At 39.0% G+C, this 13,341-nt stretch overlaps 1 protein-coding gene across 4 annotated transcripts in view; it reads left to right on the top strand.

Moving 5' to 3' along the window:
* Positions 1–13,341, top strand: part of HSPBAP1 (HSPB1 associated protein 1) — a 50,119-nt gene that overhangs the window by 20,852 nt on the left and 15,926 nt on the right. For 2 of the 4 annotated variants that reach the window (XM_054481276.2, XM_063662608.1), the window contains 2 exons: positions 1,877–2,058; positions 11,470–11,606. In XM_054481276.2, coding sequence (XP_054337251.1) covers positions 1,877–2,058; positions 11,470–11,606 — 319 coding nt within the window. The remainder of the gene's footprint in view (positions 1–1,876; positions 2,059–11,469; positions 11,607–13,341) is intronic. The other 2 variants (XM_063662607.1, XM_054481281.2) reach the window with 2 other exon arrangements.

The raw sequence follows: 13,341 nt of genomic DNA, 5'->3' as shown, positions 1-13,341 counted from the left end.
TTTTTGATGAAGTTGATAATTTTTTTGGTTGTTTTTTGTTTTTTGTTTTTTTTTTTTGAGACAGGATCTCACTGTGTCACCCAGGCTGGAGTGCAGTGACACAATCTCTACTCACTGCAGCCTTAACCTCCAGGGCTCAAGTGATCCTCCTGCCTCAGCTGCCCGAGTAGCCCCAACTACAGGCACGTGCTACCACACCTGGCTCATTTTTTTGTATTTTTTGTAGAGACAGGGTTTCACTGTATTGCCCAGGATGATCTCAAACTCCTGGGCTCAAGCAGTCCTCCCACCTCGGCCTCCCGAAGTGCTGGGATTATAGGCATGTGCCACTACGCCTGGCCAATGTTGGTATGTTAAGAGTTTATGTATATTGATTGTTTACTATGTGCCAGGCACTAAGTGCTTTACAAAAATTGTTAAAATTTAAATACTTCTTGAATATGTACATTTTAATCTTTTAGATAAATGTGCCCTAGTTAAGTTCTCCTGCTTCTCAAAGTGAGGTGACAAGTTAAAGCGGATGAATTAGGATGATTCGTTGACATACACCCTGCCTCTATTACCTCTCTGCCATTCTGTGGCTTAGGAAAAAGAAGGGAAAGGAAAAAGATTATTGGATAATTCTAAGCAGTTGCAGGCAGAAATGTAGAGAAAAGACAAAGGCTGTTGAAAGAAGAATGTGAATACTCTTCTCTTCCTGCTACTGATTGAGCTAACTTTTAAAGGGTTCCAAGTAAATATATGAATGGAAAAGAAGTACTAATAATAGGGCCTAACATTGGCTGGGCACGGTGGCTCACGCCTGTAATCCCAGCACTTTGGGAGGCCCAGGTGGGCAGATCACTTGAGGCCAGGAGTTCAAGATCAGCCTGGCCAATATGGCGAAACCCTATCTCTACTAAAAAATACAAAAATTAGCCAGATGTGGTGGCACATGCCTCTAGTCCTAGCTACTTGAGAGGCTGAGGTGGGAGGATTGCTTGAACTCGGGAGGCAGAAGTTGCAGTGAGCCGAGACTGCACCACTGCACTCCAGCCTGTATGATGAGCAAGACCCTGTCTCAAAACAAAAACAAAAAATAAAAAAAAAGTGGTGAACATTTATTGAAATCAGCTGTGTCAAGCACTGTGCTAACTGATCTACATCACATCTTGAAAGGATTTCATGTTTTGTAAAGGAAGTCATAATCAGATTTCTTAAATATTAACTTTCTATGTTCATTTAAGTTGCAAAAATAAAATTAATTTCATCATTCTTTTAGAACGGTTTTTGTGTCAATCCAAGACTCCAATATTGACTCGTTGGAGTCATACCCATAATAACAAGCCACTGTGGACAGATAATACATCTTTTATTGAAGCTTTCCTGATCAACCCTCATCTCTAGTGGTCTTTGCCTTTTCCAAGTGTCAGCAGCATAAAATGTTGCATTTAACTGTATGGTGCCTCAAGTTTTTATTTACTAAATCCTCAAGTTTGGATTATTAAATCTACTCATAGGGTAGTCTTTAATCTTAAGGTTAAAACTGTGCTTTATACTTTTATGTTTAATCCTGAGTATTGTGAATTTTGTAAATGGCACTCATTATATAACAAGTACAAATTAATTTTTAAATTTTTTAATTAATTTTTTTTGGAGATGGGGTTTTGCTCTGTTGCACAGACTGGTCTCAATTCCTGAGCTCAAGCCATCTTCCTGCCTCAACCTCCAGAGAAACCAGGATTACAGGCATGCACCACCACACCTGGCTCAAAACGAATTTTTAATTAGTCTTCAAAGTTAATTTTTTGGTTGAAATTATCTTTATTTTTTAAAAAAACAATAATTAGGAAATGTGTTCATTAAACATTTAAAGTTGCATTCTCTTACATTGCAGTTCCTCAGTTTGAAACTACATGTAATTACGTAGAAGCTACACTCGAAGAGTTTCTGACCTGGAACTGTGACCAGTCTAGTATTTCTGGACCATTTAGAGATTATGACCATTCCAAGTTCTGGGCTTATGCTGACTATAAATATTTTGTCAGTCTATTTGAAGACAAGACAGATCTTTTCCAGGTAAGTCAGACCTTCCTTCTAATCTTGGTAGGAATTTGTTTTTGAGAAAAGATCACAGATTAGAATCTCCCTGGCACCTTCTCTACCTTTTTCTCTCATAAGTAATTGCCATGAGTCTTGGATATTTCACCCACTCAAACCAAAAGATTTGCTGAAGAGAAGTGTACCATTTGGCTCACACAGATGAGCAGGCTTCCTTGTTTTCCTGCTCCCAAACTTCCTACACACCCTCCTTTGCTTTTAAACAGTGCTTGAGTCGGTTTGGAATATGTTAGAAGCATAGATTGTGTATAAAACTTCATTGCCTCCTGACCTCCATATAAGTTCTTGTCCCATCAGTGAGGCAGATGAAAGCATAAAGCTGATTCTGTGAAGGAGCATTCCTTGGGCTGTGACCAGGCTGCTGCTCTAGGGGTTTTAGACAGCTGTTTTCTCTGGCAGTTCATGGCCTGAGGCAGAGAACACTTGGCTCCCAGTATTTGGTAGTGGAAGCCCTGTAGAAGTGTGGGAGTGACTTGCAGAAGTAAAATTATGGAAGTTCTTTGCCATATGTTGACATAACTGACAACAGAGTTTCCAGACTGCCGTATCCTCTTTTAAGTGTTTTCTACCTTAACTGGCAGTTTATTTTGTAGATAATTTTGCAAACTCTCTGCTCTTGTTTCCATGTGTCTTAGGTGTGGGGTAGGAATGGAAGCCATCCTGGAGGCTGTTTGGAGGACTCTGCCTTGCCCCGACTCAGGCCAAGGCTCCAAAGTCCTTCTTGCTGCCCCTTCTTTGTGGAGAGAAGTATTTCACCATCCCTGCAGACTGTTCACCCCTTCTTCTCTCTGCCACCACCCACTCTCTGGACTTGGCTTTCATATAGGCTGATAGTTCTTTGGCTCGTCAGTAATTTTCCATTCAGTGTATATTTTTCTTTTTTATGTTGAGTCAAGATGTAAATGCTGATATTAACATAGTTATTATAATAGATCCTCCCATCTCAGCCTCCCGAGTTGCTGGGAGTATAGGAAAGTGCCACTGCGCCTGGCTTAATTTTGCTTTTTTATTTAAAAAAAAAGGAAAAATGTGTCACCTTGCCCCATAGTTGTTTTTTTTGTTGTTGTTGTCATTGTTGTTTTGAGATAGAGTCTCACTTTGTCACCCAGGCTGGAATGCAGTGGCGCAATTTTGACTCCCTGCAACCTCTGCCTCCCGGGTTCAAGCAATTCTCCTGCCACAGCCACCGCCGGCCCCCTGACCCCAGTAGCTGGGATTACAGGTGCCTGCCACCATGCCCAGCTAATTTTTGTATTGTTTTGTAGAGACAGGGTTTCACCATGTTGGCCAGGATGGTCTCAAATTCCCGACTTTAAGTGATCCACCAGCCTCGGCCTCCCAAAGTGCTGGGATTACAGGCGTGAGCCACTGTGCCCGGCCTGTCATAGTTGTTAGTTGAGAATGTATTTTCATTCTCATACCCATGAAAGAAATGCATAGGTTTTAAAAACATTCAGTAAATGACTCTGAATTCAAAGTCAATACCAAATCTACTTTTTGCTCATTTTTAAATGATAATTTTAAGGTAGATGTTTTTTCTTACAACCTTAATTGTGATCACTTTATGGTTCTTTAATTATGGAACTTACAGCTTTCATAGTTAACTTTAAAAGTGTTTTGTTATGTTTCTCATACCCACCCCCCACCACTCTGTAAATTAGACTAGTACTTTACTCCATATTTCAGGTAAAATATTGCTTAATAGTAACATTGATCAAGTACTTACTTTTTGGGGGAATTTTTCTAATGTTTTACACTTATAATCCTCAAAGTAACTCTATGATTTAATAATTATCCCCATTTTAAGAAAAATGAGACCCAAAGAGGTTTCTAAGCCTTTTCTAAGATTATACAACTAGGAAGGGGTAACCCTTCCTAGTTGGTTTCTAAGAAGGAGGTTTCTAAACCTTTTCTAAGATTATACAACTAGGAAGGGGTAGCCCAAATAGTCTGCCTTCAGAGCTTTAACTACTACAGAGCTTTAATTACTACTGTGCCTACAGAGGGTGTGCATACATTCAGTCCTGTTGGGACTCTCTGTCCTGAGTGTAGTCTCACTCTGCCTTGGATGAGTCTTTGATCTGACCACATTAGTAGTTCTGTCCCATCCCAGGGAAGGCAGCACTGTGCCAGTATGTGACCTGTCCATTAAGTGCGGATATAAAGGGCAGCCTTTTGGCAATGTGCTGGAATTCTAACTGAGCCCTTCTAAAATCTGATATTTTGAGTTGAATGAGTTTTCTGTCAGCTAATATTATGGCAATTAATTCTGCTATGAATAACCAAGTCCATTAAGATTATATCATCTTTTGTCTCAAAATTTTCTGGGCACCAAGTCTTCTTACATCACAGGTACCTGTGTTGGTTTAATTCATTCAGCCACCAAGTCTTATTACTTGCTGTTTCAGGCTTTCTTATATCTGTCATAAAATGGTGGGTAGTTAAACATTAAAATGGGTACATTTTAAAAATGTTTATTAATTTATTTAAAATGACAGAACCCACTATATGTTAACATAATAATATTTTTAAGAAAACTATATTGAAAAATGTTTAATGTCATTAGAGGGATGGATTGTTGTACATTTTGGCATGTCTCCTTGATGTCTGGCTGTAAGAAGACAGCTGGATTCTCTGCTTCTCCATTCAAGCTGTTGCAATTTGTTGGTTTGTTTAAAGTATGTGAAGAAAATTTTGCCTCACACACATATGAAACTGAAAAAGGGAGGAGTATTTATTAATAACAGCCTTTTCAGATAACTGTGGATTTTTTTATACCACACCAAACTTGATGAGGGGTAGTTTCTTAAAGGTTCATTAGTTGTAATATAAAATCTGAACCTATAATGAATGAACTCTGTACTCTTATAATAAAATCCATTGGTCTGTCTTGCACAGAATGGATCTTATGTAATGTTATTCATGGACCATTTGGAAAATATTGGCTTACTGAATTAGTAGATCTTCCAAATGTTGACACATTTTCAGTATACTTGATATATTTCATTATTCAAAAAGTCACATTTGTTAATACCACTGTTCTTATCAGAAAAATAGTATTAGGAAGCTTTCAGGCTCATGTATTTCTTTTTTTTTCTTTTTCTTTTTCTTTTTTTTGAGACAGAGTCTGACCCTGTCACCCAGGCTGGAGTGCAGTCACATGATCTCGGCTCACTGCAACCTCTGCCTCCTAGGTTCAAGCAATTCTCCTGCCTCAGCCTCCTGAGTAGCTGGGATTACAGGCGTGCACCACCACGCCTGGCTAAATTTTGGATTTTTAGTAGAAATAGGGTTTCACCATGTTGGCCAGGCTGGCCTGGAACTCCTGAACTCAAGTGATCCGCCTGCCTCAGCCTCCCAAAGTGCTGGGATTGCAGGCATGAGCTATCATGCCCAGCCAAAATTGCAACTTTTAAAATAATATAATTAACTATAATTACTATCCAAAACTTACGAAGGATAGATATTTCAATCCAAATTTCAAACAGCCCCTTAAATGGACATTATACATTAGCAATTGTCTGAGTCTCTTTTTCCTTAGAAAAATTACCTTAGGTACATAAACAGAAAAGAGGTAATTAACTCTCTACCCACCGATAGGCTTGATAAACACCTTAATTCTTACATTCCAACTTGTCTCATCAGAAAGCATCACTGGCCATCAGACGCCATTATTCATTACCAAATCACCTGCCTCAATTTCAACATGCTCTCATAGCTATGTTTTAAAGTCCAAGACATGTTACAACTAATCTTCCATCTACTGTATTTTGGGATTCTGTGTCCCGGTGACTTAACAAGGCTCCTGACCTTCAGTAGCCAATTCAAATCACAACATCAAATGGAATCTACCTGAGAAGCATCCTTGGGGCAAAATCCCTTTTGTTACATGTTGATTCTTAATAACTTCAATTATGATGATACTGATAATTGCAAAAGGTAAAACCTGTCATTCTTACCTAATGAGTCTGAGAGCAAGAAATTTTGTTTTGTACTGTCACAAATTCCCTACCTTTCTAGGAAAGTAGAGAACAAAATGTTCAAAACAAATGCTTTATTTAGTCAATGATATGATATATAACTAAAAAATAATAAGATTAATTTTATTTGCTATACACAAAAGTCAGTTAAGTGTCAAAATCATACTTTTAGGCCATCTCGAGGCTACAGGATATTTTCCAATCATATTAGTATATTTATCAATGTATATATTTTTCATGGATGAATTTAATTTGTGGAAGAAAAGAGTTAATAAGAGGAAACTTCAAGTAGAGGCTATAAGTAAAAACTTACAAAACTAGTAGAGGGCCAGAGAGATTAAGAATTTCTTACCAAGGCTGACAAATGCTACACTGATTAACTAGAAGCCACAGAAAATTTGACAAAGGTGAAGCTAGGGGTTTAAGTCAAAACATTCTCTGAGCGGTCCTAAAGACCAGAGAAATATCAAAACAAGAAATAGTAAGAGTAGGAAAAAATCCACTTATATAATCATTCAAATACCTATTATGTATTCAGCACTATGTTAGCAGTTTGCAGGAATAAAAAATTATAAAACATTGCCCAAAGAGCTTACAATATTGTTAAAGGAACAGTACACAAACGTTCTGTGTCACTTACCATTTAAATAGTAATCCAAATAAAACATATAGGAAGGCAGGCAAGGGACAGATGGATATGGAGACAAGCAGTTGAGAAGGCTTCATAGCCAAGGCTGAACCTGAGCCAGGCCCTAAAACATAGAACTTTAACAGGCAGAAATTGAAAGGGGCATGAGCAGAGGCCAGAAGGGAAGAGAGAACATAGGTCAGTGGGGAGACTGGACAGGGCCTTGCGTGGAGCAGACAGGTGGCATCAGCCATACTTGGGGAGGTCTTAAATGTTGTCCTTATATAATTTTAACTTATAAAATGTTTGTGAACATGATTAAAGTATTTTAATTTTAATCTGGAGTATGATTTAAAATGTATTTCATAATAAACTGTTTTAGAATTACTTAGAGGAGGAGTCAGAACAGAAAAAAATAGAGTAATTACAGTTGTGATGTTGTAAACCAGAGTGGCCCATAGACCCCTGGGGGTCCCTGACACCCTTTCAGAGGATCTTTGAGATCAAAATTATTTTCATAATACTTCTAAGATGATATTTGCTTATTTCACGGTGTTGACATTTGCACTGATGGTACAAATGCAATGGTGAACAAAACTGCTAGTGTCGAGACAGTGGGACCAAAGTGTACTAATAGCATTGTATTAAAAAAAAAACACAGCTTTATTGGGGTATAACTGATATATAATAAACAGCATATATTTAACGTGAACAGTTTGATTAAGTTTTACATATACCTACACCCAAGAAACCGTTACCACATTCAAGATGACAAACATTTTGATCATGTCCAAAAGGTTCCCAGTGTCCCTTCCTAACCTGTCTCTCCCTACACCCTCATTCTCAGACACCACTGATCTACTTTCTGTCACTGCAGGTTAGTTTGGCAGTTTTAGAATTTCATGAAAATGGAATAATATAGTAAGTACTCCTTTTTCATGCTAGCACTAATCAAAGGAGGAGACAGACATAGTTAACATCAGAACAAGGAAACCCAAGGTAGAGAGGGCCATTTCATCACAATAAAAGGTCAGTTCACCAAGCGGACATAATAATCCCAGATGTGTATGAACCCAATAACAGTTTCAAAATACATGAACAAAATTGACCAGCCTAAAATGAGAAAAACACAAATACACAACTATAGTAGGGGGATTTTAATACCTCTGTCTCTATAATGGGTGAAACAAATATACAGAAAATCAGTAAGGATACAGGAGACTTGAACAATCAACTTGATTTAATTGACATTTATAAAACACTCCACCCAACAACAGAAAACACTATTTCCAAGTACACATGGAATCTTTATCAAGATTGATTATATTCTGGGCCATAAAACAAGTTTCAATAATTTAAAAGGATTTAAATTATGCAAAGTATGTTCTCTCACCACAACAGAATTAAATTAAAAATTCATGACAAAAAGATAGCTGAAAAATCCCCAAATATCTGAAAACATTACACTTCTAAATAATCCATAAGTCAAATAGTAAATCACAAGGAAAATTAGAAAATATTAGGCTAGTCCTTGACTATAAGTCAAGGCTGAAGAGATGTGCTAAGCAACAGTCTGCAAGTAAGAGACAGGGAGGCCCAATATTAGCCTTGGTATAATTTAGTTGCTTAAAAAGATAAGTGCCGTCTGACAGTGCATTAATGGTGTGATGTGTGGGTCATGGAATGTTACAATTCCATGGATACGGGTTCTGTATAGACTGTGTCTGGGGTTCAGTTTGGGAGCCAGGCTTTAGGGCTGTTGACAAAGTAAAGGAAATTGAGAGAAGAGCAATTGGAAGGAAAAGTTAATGCTGCTGCGTCTAGGTGAAAAAAAAAAAAGATAAAGGAGAAGTTAGACAGTTTTTCCTGATAAAAATAGCAATTTTTGGCAGGAAATAAACTTGTTCTCTTTAGTTATAGAAAGCAGATCTAGGACCCTCCTCTGTAAGCTACCAGGAAGTAGATACTGATTTTGTAGTAAGTGGTCAACTAGCTAGCTACTTGTCGCTCTTTTCAGGGATGGTGTAGAATAGAACTTGCTGAGAATAGATGATTTTTAAAGACTTTTCCAACTCTTGAAGTATGTATGAGTAGACTCCAGGACAGATCACCCCACTGATCACCCTTTTTGGTTTTACAGATGTAGCACCCAAACAGGGCCTCCTGTTTCTAGCAAGACTCAAGACAGATTCCTGGGCCCACATTGACTTCAGACATTTGACTACCCATAAGTAGCTGAACTTAATTGGGAAGAGAATCCCAACTCTCAATGCTGTCTATTTTTACACTGACAATTTTGCTTTTTTTTTTTTTTTTTTTTTTGAGACAAGGTCTTGCTCTGTCACTCAGGCACTCAGGCTGGAGTGCTGTGGTGCAAACATAGCTCACTGAAGCCTTGACCTCCCAAGCTCAAGTGATCCTCCCTCCTCAGCCTCCCAAGTAGCTGGGACCACAGGTGCATGCCACCACACCCAGCCAATTTGTTAAAAAAAAAAAAAAGCTTTTTGTAGAGACAGAGCCTCACCAAACATTGCCCACGCTGGTCTTGAACTCCTGGACCCAGGCAGTCCTCCCACCTCAGCCTCCCAGAGTGCTGGGATTACAGGCATGAGCCACCGCACCTGGCTGACAGTTTTGCTTTTTAAGTCATTATTGCTGTTAGACAAGAGGCCAGGGAAGCCTCTCCTCAGTTTCTCATACAGTAACCTCACCCTGTAGAAAAATCTTCCTTCAGTGATTCTTTCCAAAGCAGGGCTCTAGAACAGGGTTTTTCATGTAGGGTTGGTCTGTCACCTCTTTGAACGTATATATGAAATTTCATGTGTGCTTTTTTCTGAGGAGAAGTGGCTTTGGTATTCATTAGATTCCTGAAGGGATGTATCTATAAGATTAAGAATCACATGACCTCTGTCTTCTTAGCTAAGGCAAGTCTCTCTTTTTTCCTTTTTATACTGAATGGCTTTCAGCTACCTTTAGTTAAATTCTTCAGACTGAGGTGTGGTAAACTGTTCAACAAGGACCAGGTTAATTGGAAGCCTCCCCTAAGCTCCCTGGCTGGGTGCAGGGCCCTCCTGCTGTGATCTTAAAGCATTCCCTGCATATTTGTGTCAGAGCACTTGTTACATCATATTGAAAGGCTCTGTTTATGGGATTATCACTCATTGTTAGATTTGAAGGGTTGGCCTGTGTTATATTAATTTTTGTATCCCCAACACCCAGCATCATACCAGGTATATGGTAGATACTCAAAAATGTCATTGGCCTGAACTATTTTAACCATCATAAGTCAACAGATTCTTCTTTCCCTCCCAAGCAGCCAGTGTGTTCCAAGCTCTAACCCTGAGCCAGTTACTAAATTAGGCATTGAGAAAACAGGGGTAAGCGCCCAGTATGGAGCTTATAGGCTACATGCAGAGAGAACAGGATTTTTGCCACCCACTGGAACTGCCACATGTGAGCCATGTGCATTTACAGTGGTGCTGACCTTGCAAAAATTCCCCCTTCTATGACAGACATTAATTATGTGCACGTATTCAGCCATTTTCATCACTCAAAACAAAAATGAAAAAAAAAATGCTCTTTCTAGTCTTCCTCAAAACCATCCATTAAATTTCTCTTTAAAATCCTTTCTCTTTGAATACAGCTGCTAATGTTTTCCCTCTAAAAATAGAAAATTTAGACTGCAGTTACTGATAAAAAGAGTGTCAGCATTGAGAATGATGTTCTGCACATAGAAGTGGGGTGGTTTTTTTTTTTTTTTGCTTTTATTTTTAAAACCGAAAGGAAAACTTCATGATTAAAATAAAAATAAGGCAGAACCATCATGCCTGGTTCACTAGTATGTTCTTTTTCTTTTCTAGCTTATAAATCTGTTTAATCACATGGATTTGGGCTTATGTGTGACCCTATTTTTCTGTGCTGCAAATGCGCCATCGGCTTCTAAAAGTATAGGCTTTTCCCAGTAGTTGACTTGGGTAGGATTTGCCCACAGAACCAGGCATATGGAGAGTCTTAAGTCCAGAGCACTGTGCTGTCTCTGTTCTAAAGATCATTGCACTTAAGAAGTTCATGACTTTGGGGAGTATATTGAAAGCCATCCATGGATGTATATTTCAAAAGATATATTTTGACATCCTCACCTGAAGACTGATCTGGTAGGTATGAGCTAAGGCTCCAGCATTGATAGTTTTAAGTAACCCCACTAATGTAGGAGAAGGCTTCATTTATGTAGTCATTGAAGTACACAAAGTTAGTAAGTTGCGTATATACACAAATATCTGCACTGCTTAGAGGAAATACGGCTTTCTGACTTCTTCGGTTGTGTCTCAGAGATATTTGAAATAATGCCATTTCCGCTGCATTCACTGTTCTAACTGCCCAAAACATGCTTTCCCTAAATATCAGCATAATCCTGTCTGTTTATTGCCTGTTTCCAACTCTAAAATGTAAGCTTCATCCGAGTGGGCATTTTGTCTCTTTTGTTCATTGATTGATTACAAGCTTCCAGAACAGTGCCTGGCATGTTGTAAGTAGTCAGTGAATATTTGTTGAATGATTACTATTAGTGTGGTTATTCAAATATGTTATTGGCTAAAAAGACTTCTTGAACTGCCCTGGAAACCTAACCTCTTCCATCTGTAGCATTTTCCATAATAGAATATTCCAACTGCCAAATAACAGATGTGCAAGTGAAAATGGGCAGCATTACCATACAGAGAAGTTGGTTAGTTCTTGATGGATTGCAACTTTATTTCAAAACAGGATGTGAAATGGTCTGACTTCGGGTTTCCTGGAAGAAATGGACAGGAAAGTACATTGTGGATTGGCTCATTGGGAGCCCACACACCCTGTCATCTGGACTCCTATGGTTGTAACTTGGTATTCCAGGTACAAGGAAGGTAATGTGTGTATGTGTGTGTGTGTGTGTGTGTGGAACGCACGTGTGTATGCATGCATTAGGGGTGGCAGAGAGAATAGGGCAATACCCCAAGGTGTAGTCCCAGCCCCATCCTGTCAGCCTGCCTCATGATTAGGGCAGACCTCTTAACCTCTGGTTTTGGTTTCTCCTCTGTGAAATGAGAACAGTTAAAATGGTGGTTTACAGGTGCGTGCCTTGTCATGATCAGGACTGTCTTCAGAGAGTTGATTCTAGAACTCTGGGATTCCACTCCCAGGTCAGCTAGACAGCTTTCTGCTTGGTATTTTTTTTTTTTTTTTTTTTTTGTGAATTAGAGACATTTGAGACAGTCTTGCTCTGTTGCCCAGGATGGAGTGCAGTGACATGATCATAGCTCCTGGACCTCAAGCCATCCTCCTGCCTCAGCCTCTCAAGTATCTAGGACTACAGGTGTATGCCAGTATGCCCAGCTAATTTAAAAAACTTTTTATTTAGAAATGGAATCTTTCTATGTTGCCCAAGATAGTCTCGAATTCCTGGCCTCAAGCCATCCTCCTGCCTTGGCCTCTCAGAGTCCTGGTGTGAGCCACTATGCCCAGCCTATGCTTAGCTTTTCTTTTTTACATGACAGTTTGTAGTTTTCAAACTTTTATTTAAAAATGGGAACATGCTTTCTCCAAATCTAAATAAATAAGAGCAGAGCAGTTTGTTGAAAGGAAGAGGCTTCACTGTTGCCCTCAAGCTCCCCTCCAAGGGATGCCAGCGATCCTGGTTTGAAAAATACTGGACCCTTTCAACTCTAAATTTTAGTTTGTGCCTACCTGACACAATACAGTGTATTGTTACCTTAGGTCAGTTTTCGTCTCCATCTATCTGTGGACTCTAGAAGATGCGAGGGATAGGCAGTGCTTTTGATATACCTGGTTTCTGGAGTTCTATGAGAGTCCTAAGTGTTTGTGCCATTTGGAGGATGTACTCAGATGTATGTGCAGCCTTATTTCCCCCTAATTAATGATGCCCCAGTCTTTTCTCCTGGTCATGTGGGACATTTACAGGGCAGCACAGAGAGTAAAACAGAAAAGGTCATGTGCAAGTTCTCAGACCTATTAGATGTGAAAAGGATTATGAGTAGATTCAGGAGAAACAGTCAGTATGTCTGTGGATACATTTCACATGTGAAGAACTCTGAGAATTACAGAATGGTAGAAGTTAGTCCACTCTCTGATGCATTCCATCTTTATTAAAGGGCATAGAATGTGTCAGGTACATAGCTACACACTGTGGATGCAAGAGTCAATCAAATGAGTGTGGTCTCTATCTTTGTGGAGTTAAGAGGCTGAAACCTTAAACTTGGTAAGAGAGACAACATTTTAAGTAGCTGCTGTCCATGTGTTCTGAATTGGAAACAAGCCAAAGAAATTCAAGTTGGAAAAACATCAAAAAATACCTGAATTCTCTCTATGATATAAAGTTAATATCACTTTATTTTAACTTTGTAGTAAGACATTTTCTGGCCTTATATAACTCTGGAATAATAAAATAGCTTTAGTAAATACCCACTGAGTATCCTTCTGTACAGGGACCATGTGTTACAGTAGGTACAGAGGTGAGGGAGTAAGATACCCTCTCTACGGTGGGAGTTTATAGCCAGAGTGCAAGGCAAGCCGACAGACATCCATGATACAAGGCAGAATGCCCATGCTCTAGAGGAAGGTTTCACAGAGCTGTGGGACTAA

Source organism: Pongo pygmaeus, chromosome 2 (genome assembly GCF_028885625.2).
Source record: "Pongo pygmaeus isolate AG05252 chromosome 2, NHGRI_mPonPyg2-v2.0_pri, whole genome shotgun sequence".
NCBI classification, from domain to species: Eukaryota; Metazoa; Chordata; class Mammalia; order Primates; family Hominidae; genus Pongo; species Pongo pygmaeus.
The sequence above is the reverse complement of the archived record's forward strand: the minus strand, read 5'-3'. Positions and strand labels throughout refer to the sequence as shown.